Source organism: Erpetoichthys calabaricus, chromosome 16 (genome assembly GCF_900747795.2).
Source record: "Erpetoichthys calabaricus chromosome 16, fErpCal1.3, whole genome shotgun sequence".
Taxonomy (NCBI): Eukaryota; Metazoa; Chordata; class Cladistia; order Polypteriformes; family Polypteridae; genus Erpetoichthys; species Erpetoichthys calabaricus.
The window spans coordinates 11,914,810-11,927,890 of record NC_041409.2 but is presented as its reverse complement, the minus strand read 5'-3'; the positions used below and the strand labels follow the sequence as shown (position 1 = coordinate 11,927,890).

The window sequence follows — 13,081 nt, the reverse complement described above, 5'->3', positions numbered from 1 at the left end:
GACAGAGAGGTCCCAGTCAGTTCGGATAGGCTGCAACACTTCCAGCATCATCACACTGAGCACTGGAGCACTGTTTGTTGTCCATGGTTGCACCTGTTGTGCCTTTTCAGAGGACTTCTCTTCAAATAAAATTTTATTATTTGTGTACTAAATAAGCCCTTTCAGAATGTGGCTAACATAGAACAACTGGAATTTAGACTTGAAACCACCACTTACATACATATATCAAAACATTCCATTTCTTTTGTCATTAAAGGATAATTATTGTACAGTGCACAAATAAGAACTCTTATAAGAGAAAGCAAAACTGAACTTAAAACATTGCACATAACAAACAGAAATAAGAATCATTATGTACATTTAAATTTACTGACTGTTACTAACTAAAAAGCTAATTATTGAAAAGCAATAAAATACAAAGTACCACTTGTTGCATTATAAAGTTACCTAAACACAACAAAATGTAACATCACATTTTAGAGGGAAAATTTAGTGTTTTAAATGGAATACCTTGTATTAAATTATAGCCACAATCTTAAAAACTAGAAAGTTGCTAGCAATTTTGATGAGTGGGGGGTGGGGGTCAAAGATAACATTAAAACATTTCAAGTGTATAACAATGTGTGGTTTATAAAATGATGCATAATAAAAATACATACAATTGAACATACTGTATTAACTGTGTTCTGTATGTAGGTACAATGTGCAACCAGTTAAAGTATACATTTCCAAATTTTCTTTTAATAATTTGAAAATATTTATGAGAACACAACTAAAAGATATATGGGCTTTTGCAAAAAAAAGATGGAAAATCTTTACATTAAAATACAGTAGAATTCTTAAAAAATAGTACTGTGAAAAATGTTTCTCTAAAATGTAAATGATGAATATATACTGTACAAGCAAAACGAAAAAAAAACAAAAAACAAACAAGTACCTGGTTTCTGACAAGTCATATTCTTTGATAATATTTGTCCATTCATTGAGTGTGGGAGAACCATATGATGAAAGGTATTCGATTAAATCATGTTTGAAGTTTGTGTTAGATTCCCCAGATGTCTCACAGCTGCCTTCTGGTAACTTAGGATATAGTGGACTCATCCAAATTCTATAAAGATATAACAATTGTTTTACTTTTCTTTGAAATAAATTACTCTTACTATATATCATGATGTGCAAGTCATATATAAAATTCAAGAAATTTATTAATTTTAGCATTTCTGAGCTACAAAAACTGATTATGCCAGTGGGCCAAAAATCTGTACAAGAAGAAATACAAAAAGCCTGAAATAAATTAGACAGCGGATATTGACAATCAGAAAAAGAGGTTACATTTCAATCAGAAAAAAGTGTAAATTTGCTAAAATATGAATTTTTATATTACTGACAGAAATCTTTGTAAGACAAACCTACCGAATAAACGTTCTTATTTATCTCAGCATAAATACTGCCAAAAATGGAAATATTAGTCATGTGATATATACAGTATACTGCTCAGCCACAGCATAGTCAACAACTTGTGAAAAATAGATTTAAGACACAAACTACTGGACAAATGCCATTCCACTGTTCCTTTTAAATGTTACTTTTCTAGTTATTATAAATTATGGCTTGAACCTGCAGCATACTGCAAATTAAAATATCTGGCAAAAAATTTTGTTGTGTTACACAAAGCATTTGATAAAAAAAATCCAAATTAGAAAAACAGATATCTTATTGTTAATAAAAGATGGGAATAAATATTGACATAAGTTAATTTTCTACATAATACTTGTGCTTTACACTAGGATTTTTTTTTCATTTACATTTACACCAGCTGCACCCTCAATTCAGACTAAAGTTTGCTAAGACAGACATTACAGTCAACTGTTTATGACATTATATAGTTATCAGATCCTATTTAAAACATTAAAATACAAACTTCAAATTAAGCAGTACATAAACTTGAAAAAGGGTAGCACAGACACTTTGTTAGATCTATTTTCTCCATTTTCCCAGCTGTTTATTCAAGGTGCAAGGACACTGTTGGCTCTTCATACTTCATTTAAAGGCTGACTCTTCCAATGTTACTGGCCGTTCACCTTCCAGTTAAATACTATTATGTTCCATGCAACCTTTTAAATAATTTAATGTGCAGCTATAATCTTGACCACTGTACATAAACTGGAAATTTAAGTCTTTACCATTTTTGCTTAAGGAAAATGAGAGAATGTGAGCTGACATCCTTTTAATGGAGTGAGAGGGCATAGAGGCAAGCATCTCATAGTAATCATAGTTGGGAAAGTAGCAATAATAGTACATAATGCATAAAAACCGGGGAGGGTAGGCCAGACAATACAAGCTCTGTGTGAATGCTGCTACCTTGCCCTGCGCAAATATACCAGTACTTAGCAGTGCATTTAGTCCTCAAAGATCTGGGGCCTCATGTATAAACGGTGCGTACGCACAGAAATGTTGCCTAAGAACGTTTCCACGTTCAAATCGTGATGTATAAAACCTACACTTGGCGTAAAGCCACACACTTTTCCACGATACCTCATACCCTGTCATACGCAAGTTCTCTGCTTGGTTTTGCAGACTGGCGGCACCCAGCGTCAAAGCAGTGCTACTGTTCCTGTGTGATTACCCTTTCTTAGATCCACATCCACAACGGCGGCTTTATCAAATACACTGAAATTAACCGCATATCGTTCATAAATTTAATGCATCTGATTCTAATTAACCTGTAACAATATAATGGTCCACAGAATGTTCAAACTATTCTAAATACCATAACTGCTTTAGCATTGTTACTCTCACTGCACCTTCTTCTTCTTTCAGCTGCTCCTGTTAGGGGTTGCCACAGCGGATCATCTTTTTCCATATTACTCGCACTGCACCACTCGGAGTATTTATATCACTGTATCTGAGTGTGAATCACAGATCTACAGCGATTGGAAAGAGAATTATCGGTATACAGTATCTAGCACTCGCTGCCTCAGCCATTCGCTATTTGAACTGCTTTCACCCGATCAACGCTTCACAGCCTTTTCTGTACTGACCTCGCAGTTCACAAACAGTTTCATCCCAAGAACTATACACGCACTCAATCAGTCCATCAAGTGCTCCTTGTAGAACTGTTTGTACTTATAAGTACAATTACCTCACTGTAAACTTGCGATAGTTATAATATTGCACAACCTGAGCCACTTTATAAAGCGCGAATTTACATATGATGACAATATCATTTTTAAGATGAAATGCAGCAAAATATGTTGATTATACAGATAAAACTAACTACACGGTGCTGCAGCGCTAGCGAGCTTGAGCTTCATTCACGGTTTGTTCCTGCCTCGCGCTGTTTTCATGCGGTGGCTGGTGCGACACTGGAAGGATAGCTGGATAGAATAATTAAACATTACGAAGATATTTCGATGTTCCTTAAAAGTTTTGAAGAATCGGCGTTCTAGGCTTAGATTGCTTAACGTCCATTACAGAGCTGATTGTGTGGCAATTGGGTATTTGGAGAAAGAAAAGTAAGGACAGGAATTGGGGGTTAGTACGTTTGAAAAAGACAGTACTGTAATAAAGCATTTCATTGAAGGTCGTAGCAAGCATCTTGCTGTAAGACATGAACAATCACTGCGCCACCGTGTTCCCATGTTTAATAACATGCTTTAACTCCTATCATCATGAAAATGATATCACGTATACTTCTCAGTATTTTAATTACTCAGAGAGCTGTAATATTACGAACATAATGGATTCTGTGTCCTGTCGGAGGAAGAGCACGTAGTGATTCACACACAGAGCACATAGAAGATCAAATACACAACAAAGCATTTAACGTGCTACTTTAGTTACGATGGGATTTGAGAAACTAGTAAATTAAACGATTTTAAGATGAAGTTTATGATGTTCTACTTTAATGACAAAATAAACTACGTGATTAAAGTGGAAATTTGTGCCTTTTTTTTCACTGTACCCTAATAAGCTTTCATATGACACTCAGACGTTGGGCTACAAGTCGCCTTTTCACGCTGACTTTGATATGTGACAACTTTTTTATTTCGGGTACTGTGCGACTTTGTGAACTTGAGCTATCGAGTTTCTCCGACACACTATGTCACTTGATCAACTTCCTTTTGTTGCTTATATAACTGTTTAAACCAACAAATAGTACGTTTTTCTTTGCCTCCATTTGGTATTCGCTGAAATTCTTCTATTTTTACTCGTACTTTTGCCATTGCCTTTTCACAGAACGCTGGGCTTAAGGGCTATTTATATTGATTTGCATATTCAAAGAGGCATTATTGTGGGAGGAGTTGAGGCGGGACAGCAAGCGCGTGCACGTGCGTTTATTTCCACACTGAGCTTGATTTATGTAGCGGAAGAACGCGGAAGCTGGCGAACGCACAGATTCCTGCATCTGGATTTTTCTGTGCGTAAGCACATTTCAGCTTTTGTGCTTACATCATGTTATAGTGCGAATTCTACGCACGGCGTTATGCATAAGGCCCCTGCCCAGGAATTCTACATTGTAACTGCTCGAGTAGGAAAAAGGGGTACTTGACCTGAATAATACAGGCATTATAATAAAATCTTGAAATAGTCAAAAAATATTAATTAAAAAAAGACTTTTACATTATTTTACACCACACCCCAGGTGTAACAGTGTTTTTATTTTGAAATGTACATACTGTACTTATTAATATTCTAATAAGCACTTGGTTACAATGCCAAAATTGTGTCAACAATTAAGAGAAAAAGGATATGTTATTGTAGTTTTGGAATCTTGCCAACAAAAGGAGTTTGTTAATGTTTGGATTGAGAATCAAAAAGTTAACTGTATGTTTATAGATTCTAACATTTTGTGTATTTTTCCCTGACATGGTATTCGGTAATATTTCCATTTCTCCCATTCTACCAATTTTATAATACTTCATTGTATTATGTATGTAAAGTCTGTTGATGGTGTGAAAAATCTGCTATGAAAATAAGCTCAGATTCTGACTCTGTGACGTTCAAAACATTGAGAAAAGTTGATTTTAGCCTATTGTCTCTATATGTGTCCGAGTGTGTGCGTGTGTCTGGAAACGTGTACAATGATAACTTACATTCATCAACAAAAACACTATTTCCCACTTAGTTAAAAACTGAAATTTGGTGAGATGGTACATATATAGGCAAATAGGCATCCACTAAGAAAGGACCTTTCAGTATACCGAGGTAAACATCACCCCACCACAATAGAAAAAAATAAATATCCCAAAACCTCAAAAATGCTTTCAACAGATTTGAAAACGTTCTAGAAAAACAAAAATTGGCTGAAATATGTTGTCAATAGTTTTTTTTTTTTATATATTTATTAATATCATGCTATGTATTTGCACTTTACTGTGCTGAGAACAGGCTTCATGCAAAGAAGTACACAGCAGAATCAATTGATGAGCCACACAAATAGCCCCACTAGCCAACAGGGTGGACGGATGACAGGAAACGGGGCAGTGTGCTAGACAGAAAAAGACACATGATCACATTGTGAAATGGAAAGAAAAAGTTTGGTGAAGCCCAAGGAAGAGGCAAAGCTCTTTGGTTAGCAAGCACTGTTTTTTGCTGTTGACTATTGGCTCTCACCCTTGTTTTCCAATCTGCTCTGCCGAGCTCCAGTCCCCAGTCATAGTGCTGAAAACCAACCCCTCTTCCCACACTTGATCTTTGATCACAGTGTTGCACAGTCCAAAAAAGAAATATCAGTATTAGATAGTGGCACTTGAAATATTAATAGGGAAGCCACAGAAACTGCATCATGACAATACCATCTATTGTACCTACTGGTTAGCCATTTCAATCCAAAACAATACACTTTCCTGTAAAATTGTGTTTTGCAATGGCCATCAACAAAAGCCAAGTCACTAGGAAAAGCAGAAAAAAACAGGAATTTATCTAATACAGGAATGCTTTCCTCGTGTGCAATTGTGCATAGCATGTTCAAGAGTAAGCAGCTCCAGTGACCTAATATTACCTGACTGACACCTTTATCCAAGGCTACTTACAAGTCGAGATATAAATATAACCCATTACCTCAGGGATTGACGTCATAGTCTAAAGCCTTAACCACTACACCACACTGCCTGCCAATAATATTAGCCCTGAATAAAAACATTGTATTATATAAAAAAAGCACTTAGTTAATAATATAGAATTTCTGATACACCCGATTAACCGACAGCATTACATCTGACACCCATTGTCTTGCAAAATTTCCTGGGCAAAGCTCGGTAACATAGCTAGTCATAAATCTCAAAGCGGAAGTCAGTAGAAAATTGTCTTAATATTGATTATGGACAATAACTTTTAGCTTTTAGGAACAGCTGCTGAACTCTTTCATTTATCATTGATGAAAGTGATTTGAAATTGTTGATCAAGGTAATTTTTGACTGTAAAAATGGGAGCAGAATAAGGTAGCCCAGCTGTGCTCAGAATTACTTTTCCCACTCTAAGCATATCATTATACTTCTTGCTGCAAATATAGGATTTCTCAGTTTATAATTCCTTCAAGGTGGTATTGTTCATTGATGACAACATGTATTGCAGTTTATAATGACAGTATTGTCTACTTCTATGTAAAGATTTAAAGAAAACTGAAGCCTCAATTTGCTATCAGTAATTGATAGAAGCACTAGTTCTTGATAACCTTAATAATTTCTATTAGGCTTTTGTAAGAAGTTGTTTACCTCTTTTATATTTAAATACAACTGAAAGCAACTTCAAATAATCATATCTAACGAATGCAAGTAAAACCAAAGTAAAATGGTTATAAGGCCTTGTTAAAATCTTTAACCAGGTACATATTTTTTAAACTAAAACTTTAAAGGAAGAGGTTATTTTTACTTTACTAGCCATACTCTGCACTTTCAATATGAAAAAATATTTTTAATAGGGCTGAGCTGTACTGCCAAACTAGAGCTATGAAAGCTGTCATGTAGACCTGTTTAAAAAAGTTTGATTTCTCTTTGTTATTTTTCATTTAAATGATTCAATCGATTCTTAATGTCTCAAGATTGATCTTGTGACTCTATCTAGCTCAATTACTAAATGCAGATTTTTGCTTCTCTACATTTTTGGCATACAATCCAGTAGATGGTGCTCGTGCACCTGTTAAAGCTATCTACAGAAAAAGCACCCAACCACCTCACATAGAATGAAAAGGGTCTGGCTGCAGGTAGGACAGCATAAAATGGTGTGTCCTCCTCCACTGAAATCAGCACCTTAGACACTTAAAGCAGACATCCAAACAAAATAGAGCCTAAACAATCTACACTAGAGATGGCAGGGAGCTCCAACCTTCTGTTTAATTTGTGCTGTGCCAAAAATCTAAAAATCTATAGCAGCTTGTACCTGTAAAGATAAGATACCCTACACCTGCACTGCTGTTGAAAACAAGGGCTTTCGACAAATGATACAGGTTTCCAAAGTATGGTATGCTATACCAACCAGAAGGCAAATGAATGAAGGTACTGTACCTAGGTTCTCTGAAAGTCCCAAGTAAAGTATCACCATGTCTCTCTGGTCAATGGAGAGAGTAGCCCTAACTTGCGACAGATTAACATCTGGGGCAGCAGATTCCTACGTGATGAATTACATGTCACTACATTAGAAATGACAGAGCACCTGTGAAGAATGTGCTGCAGGCAAGCGCGCTGCTTGCCAGTCACACCGTGAGCAACCTCACTGCCTATACAGTATGTTGAGATGGCTGGCTGACTGTTATTCCAAAAACCTTTCAAACATTTCCAATGTGCTGATTCATTACTCACAAGTTTGTGTGTTTGCAAGTCCAATAAATGTTGCCTCTACATTTCCAATGCGCCTCACTTGGCCAAGCAAGCGGACAGTTGTTGGAATTTTCAGAGCAGCCCGAGATACCAAGCTGAGCGCATGCACAAAGCAGCTGCTGTGAAATATCTCCATAAACTGTACCACACAGATCATATTAGCTGAGTTGTCAGTCACGATGGCCAGTTCTTTTTCTTTTATATTCCATTTATCCAACGCTGTCTTCAGCAAGCATTAGCACTAGATCCTCATTTTAAAATGCTTCCTTTTTCTCTGAGAAGGAACTATGTGGACACATTTGAGACTGATTAACGTTACTGATATACGTGAGCAACTGAAGATATGTGTGAAGAGAACACGAGTCTTCCCACTTTAACTTTAATTTTGACAATTCAAGATTTTAAATGTCTAATAGAGAATGGCTAACAGTTTAGTTGAAGGGTGTCTACATGGAGACTCATAACACATGAATAGATTATTGAATAACATTTATTATTTAAGAATCAATATTCAATTATATTATAATAATCATGATGAAATAGATGTTTTATAAAGTAGTTGCCATTGCACTGTATTAAAACAAGGAGCCTCCATCATATGTGTAGACTCTGATGTGGTGATACATATGTTAGTTAAATTATGGTGCAGTGCTGTAAAAAAAAAAGTTTTTTTTCTTCTTTCTTTTTTTAAAGAGGAATGATATTTTGTTCCACATCTTCCAAATACTGTTGTTAACTGTTCATTACTAATCAAGAATTTCTTCTTAAATGTCATTCCATGCTTATGCATATGTTGTGAAGTCACTATGTAGACACATTTCAAATCAAGTGTTACAGAAATTTGTCACATTATATTAATGTTCTCTATGCATGGTTAAGTAATCTCTAAAAAAAAGATAGTGAAGTAATTCAGTCAAGATAAAATCTATTTCAAATCGAATCAGGGCATTGTGAATCAGAATTGAATCGGGACATCAGTAACAATACCCAGCCTAATGTCAGGCTCATATCTGAAGACACTTTAATTATAGTTTAGCAGATGTTGCGCTGTAGCTGTGGGAAGGCAGCCTGATCAGTGTGTCACACACAAATTTTGAACAAGACCACCACAGGTATGTGCTGCTGTGGTGCTCGCAGACTCCGATTGCTCATGGTGTTTGTGTTTATAATCAAATCCCTCTCATCCCCATTGCGTTCCCAATATGTATTGTCTATGCAAAATGTATTAACTACAGTCATTGATAACAGTTTCACAGCAAATATAGCATGAAAAATATTTGTGAAACAGTATTATCAGCAAGTTCAGTTCACAGCCAGACTTGAATGTTTAAATGCATTAACTATATTCATTGACAACCAAAAAAAATCCCTCACAGCAAAAAACATAGCTCCTAAAACATCACTGCAAAAGCTTCAGCAACAGCAAGCATATTCCACAGTATTGCTGTAGCAACATTTGTCTTTACTTATTCTTTTTCCATGTATATTTTAAGTTGCTTCTGGCAGGAGTCAGAGAAACTTTTGAGCTTTAATTTCAGTGCAATATCTAGACTATTATTTAGCTCAGACTGTTGATATACTGTATGATAGATATGTACAATCTCAGCTGCTGCCACCTATAATAAAGATACTAATATGAAAATAGGCTTCTACATTATTTATAACTTTATATTATTAGAAATTAAATGGATATTCTCCTCTTAGCTATAGTTACTGCATGGCCCCTAACTATGTTAGAACTGATTTTGGGTATATGTAGTTATGATAGAATTATATTCTATATATTATTAATCAGATTAACATTTTCAAAATATCAACAATGCTCTCCGGTCCTGCTTGACATCACATACACTGCCATGTTCAACAGAAAATTATCCACGGCACACATTACAGAATGATTGTAGGCCTCTCCTATAATGGGTTCAAGCTATGTATAATGCCATTCACATTTAATGCAATAATGTTAATGCGGCAAACACCTCAGTCATGACTCGAAATCATGTTAGAAGAGGAAGCCACTTTCTTCCACACTACTGCCAGTAATTTGATTCCACTTTAAGCACTGCTTGTGGGCAAATAGGCATGTAACTGTACTGTGTACATGAGATAATGAATCTGAAATAAACTGCTTATAAACTACAGTAGAGTCTCGCTTATCCGACATAAACGGGCCGGCAGAACGTCGGATACGCGAAAATGTCGGATAATGGGAGGTGTTAAGAAAAATCCTATTAAACGTCAAACTATGTTATAATTTTACACATTACGAACCTAATACAGTGGAACCTCAGTTCACGAACATCTCTGAACACGTACAAATCGGGTTATGACTAAAAAGTTTGCCAAACTTTTGCCTCTGTGCACGACCACACACTCAATATAGGAACAAGCCAGTTTCCCTTTCGGTTTGTGCGCGCCGATGATTTCCGCACGTGCTCAGTCTCTCCCTGTGCAGCATTAGAGAGCGCGAGAGAGACACAGACAGACACATGCACGCGCGAGAGAGAGACACACGCGAGAGAGACACATGCACACGCGCGAGAGAAAGAGACACACACACACGCGCGCGCACACACACACACACGCGCACAAAAGAGAGAGAGAGAGACGGACACACGCACACGAACGCGCGAGAGGAGACTCACGCACACACGCACGTGCACGAGAGACACATACGCACACACACACGCGTGACAGACACGCATGCCAGAGAGGGACAACCATATAATCCACTGTAATCATGTTTTACAACAAAACAGAAAAATTTAACTGAAAAAATGAACTTAGCAACAAAAAATAGACTACAGTAATCCCTCGCTACTTCGCGGTTCACTTTTCGCAGATTCACGACTTCGCGGGTTTTTAAATACAAGTGATTGCCCGCCTATCACGGAAGTTATGTTCCAGACCCATCAGCAACAGGAGAAAATCCGCGATATAGAAAGACCATATAAATAAACATTTTTATAGTTTAAGCCTTAAAATACCCATCCCACATGCTTTAAACACATGTAAACTTATAAAACACACTTTGTTAACACATATGATATGTGGATGTCGGGCTAAGGATGAGTAACATCTCACTATTATAAAACATTTTAACTTCACGCAAGACAAGACAGTGAGACAGGAAAATTGGTGATGTACAGGCTTAAAATTATTGACACGCAGAGTGACAAGCAGCACAAAGCCAGCATAAAGTCCACTTCTCCTTAGCGTTCATTCAGCTCCCCACCCCCTTGACAATGCGAAGTGGCAGGAGTGTACTGCGCTTCCGGGGAGGGGGAGCTTGAGCGAAGGTGCGTTCAGCTCTCACACACCCACACCCACACACACTCCTCCTTCAGAACTCGCAGAGCGACAAGCAGGCATTTTGGCAGAAGCAGCACAAAGTCCATTTCTGCTCAGCGTGAGTTCAGCTGCCCCCCTTCACAAAGCGAGTGCAGACACATCGACGTCTGATCGCTGCGTGCAGTGTACAGTGTTGGTCTGTGGTGTTTAAGAATGTAGAAAGTGTTTAAGAGCATAGGAAGTGTTTATAAGAGTGTGGGAAAGGTTAACAAGAGAGTGAGAAAGGTTTATAAGAGTGTGGGAAGGGTTTATAAAGCCTTAAAATATGTATAAATAATAAAATAAATATAGGTCGCTACTTCGCGGATTTTCACCTATCGCGGGGGGCTCTGGAACGTAACCCCCGCGATAGGTGAGGGATTACTGTACGCTCACGCTCGTAACTTGCAGCTCTTGTTGCCGATTGATGAGTTTTTTTTTTTTTTGCGGTGGGACGTCGGATAATACAGAATGTTGGATAAGCGAGACTCTACTGTATATATCAAAGCAGTGCCTCTTTTATTTCCTTTTTTTAAACTTCAAAAAGTGTTTAATGCTTATTGTTGACTGGTATTGCAAACTTAATGATGATATACAGGTGGACAACAGTGTTGACTTTTGCAAAAATGCAAGGATATGCACTGATAAAGAAAAAAAAAAAAAGTGGAATTAGTTTCTCTCAGGTTTATTGTCACATGTAACACATCACTAGTCCGCCAAAGTGATCAGCAGCATTGTATAATATTTTTCCCCATTTCTGACTGCATTCATTTCACCAAACAGATCCCCTCTGCCCCATCCTTCTAATCATGCTCGATTCAGGCTGGGGGAACACCCCATCTCAGGTACCTCCACCCTTTAAATGCTGTCTGAGGGTAGTCAATTAACTTAAAATGTAAAGCTGGAATCTTGAGTAGATAAAAAAGCAGCAGGTGCTACTTTTGGTTGACATGTCGCTTTTGTTGAGAATTCTATTTAAACTTTGTAAGCACTGATGGACCATCTAGAGCAGCGCACTGGATGATAGGAATTGTAGTCCCCTCTTCGGTACAGTATTTGCACATGGTTGCAAATAAGATGACAGGGAGGTAGGGGGTAATATATATTAAACACCTTTCTTACTGGATCAGTTAAGTGAAATTAACTACACTCATGGCCATCACCTGGCAAGCACTTGCTAAATGCATCTGCTTTGAGCCTCAACAAACTTTGCTCCATTTACTTCACTTCTGCAGATATCTTCCATTTGCATAAACCGACACACACTATTTCTCTCTTCCACTGTGGTCAGTACTGTGGCAAAACGGAGGATGTGGTGTGTTAGACTGTCCCACTGACTACAGCATTATTAATGACAAATATTAAACAAAAAAACATGTGTTTTGTTTATACAATGTCACCAAATTTAAACAAAATCAGTCCAAGCTTTATTGACATTTTGAGGTATTTAGTTTTTCTATTGTGTTTTTTCAACCCGTAAATATTCATATACTGAAATGCCATTTCTTAGCAGATACCTACTGCTCTAGATCAGGGGTCCTCAATCACGGTCCTGGAGGGCCGCAGTGGCTGCAGGCTTTTTTTCCCCCAACTAGTTTCCTAATTAGAAAGCAGTCCATGCTGATAATGAAACTTGGAATTGAACTATTTATATTTAGCTTGTTAATGCTTGCATTCATCCAAGAGCAATTTTAATTGTACTGTAGAGTTTCCTTCTGTGAGAACATTACCCATGTGTTTTGTGGACCAGAATAGATTTAAACTTAATGGTACTTCCAATTTCCCTCTCATTCATTTCTAAACATTTTTTATCAGATTCTTCATGGCAAGCACGTTAGCTGGAGAGCTGCTGGTTTATTGGTGATCTGCATCTCATTAACTAATGTCTCATTAAGAAAACAGGCAACAATTAAAACTTAAATGCAGCTGCTAAC

General features: G+C 37.1%; 1 protein-coding gene across 2 annotated transcripts in view; it reads right to left on the bottom strand.

The window, feature by feature from the left end:
* tdp1 (tyrosyl-DNA phosphodiesterase 1) overlaps positions 1-13,081 on the bottom strand; it is a 94,007-nt gene that overhangs the window by 60,790 nt on the left and 20,136 nt on the right. For both annotated transcript variants that reach the window (XM_028821858.2, XM_028821857.2), the window contains exon 8: positions 938-1,108. In XM_028821858.2, the coding sequence (XP_028677691.1) occupies positions 938-1,108 (171 nt within the window). The remainder of the gene's footprint in view (positions 1-937; positions 1,109-13,081) is intronic.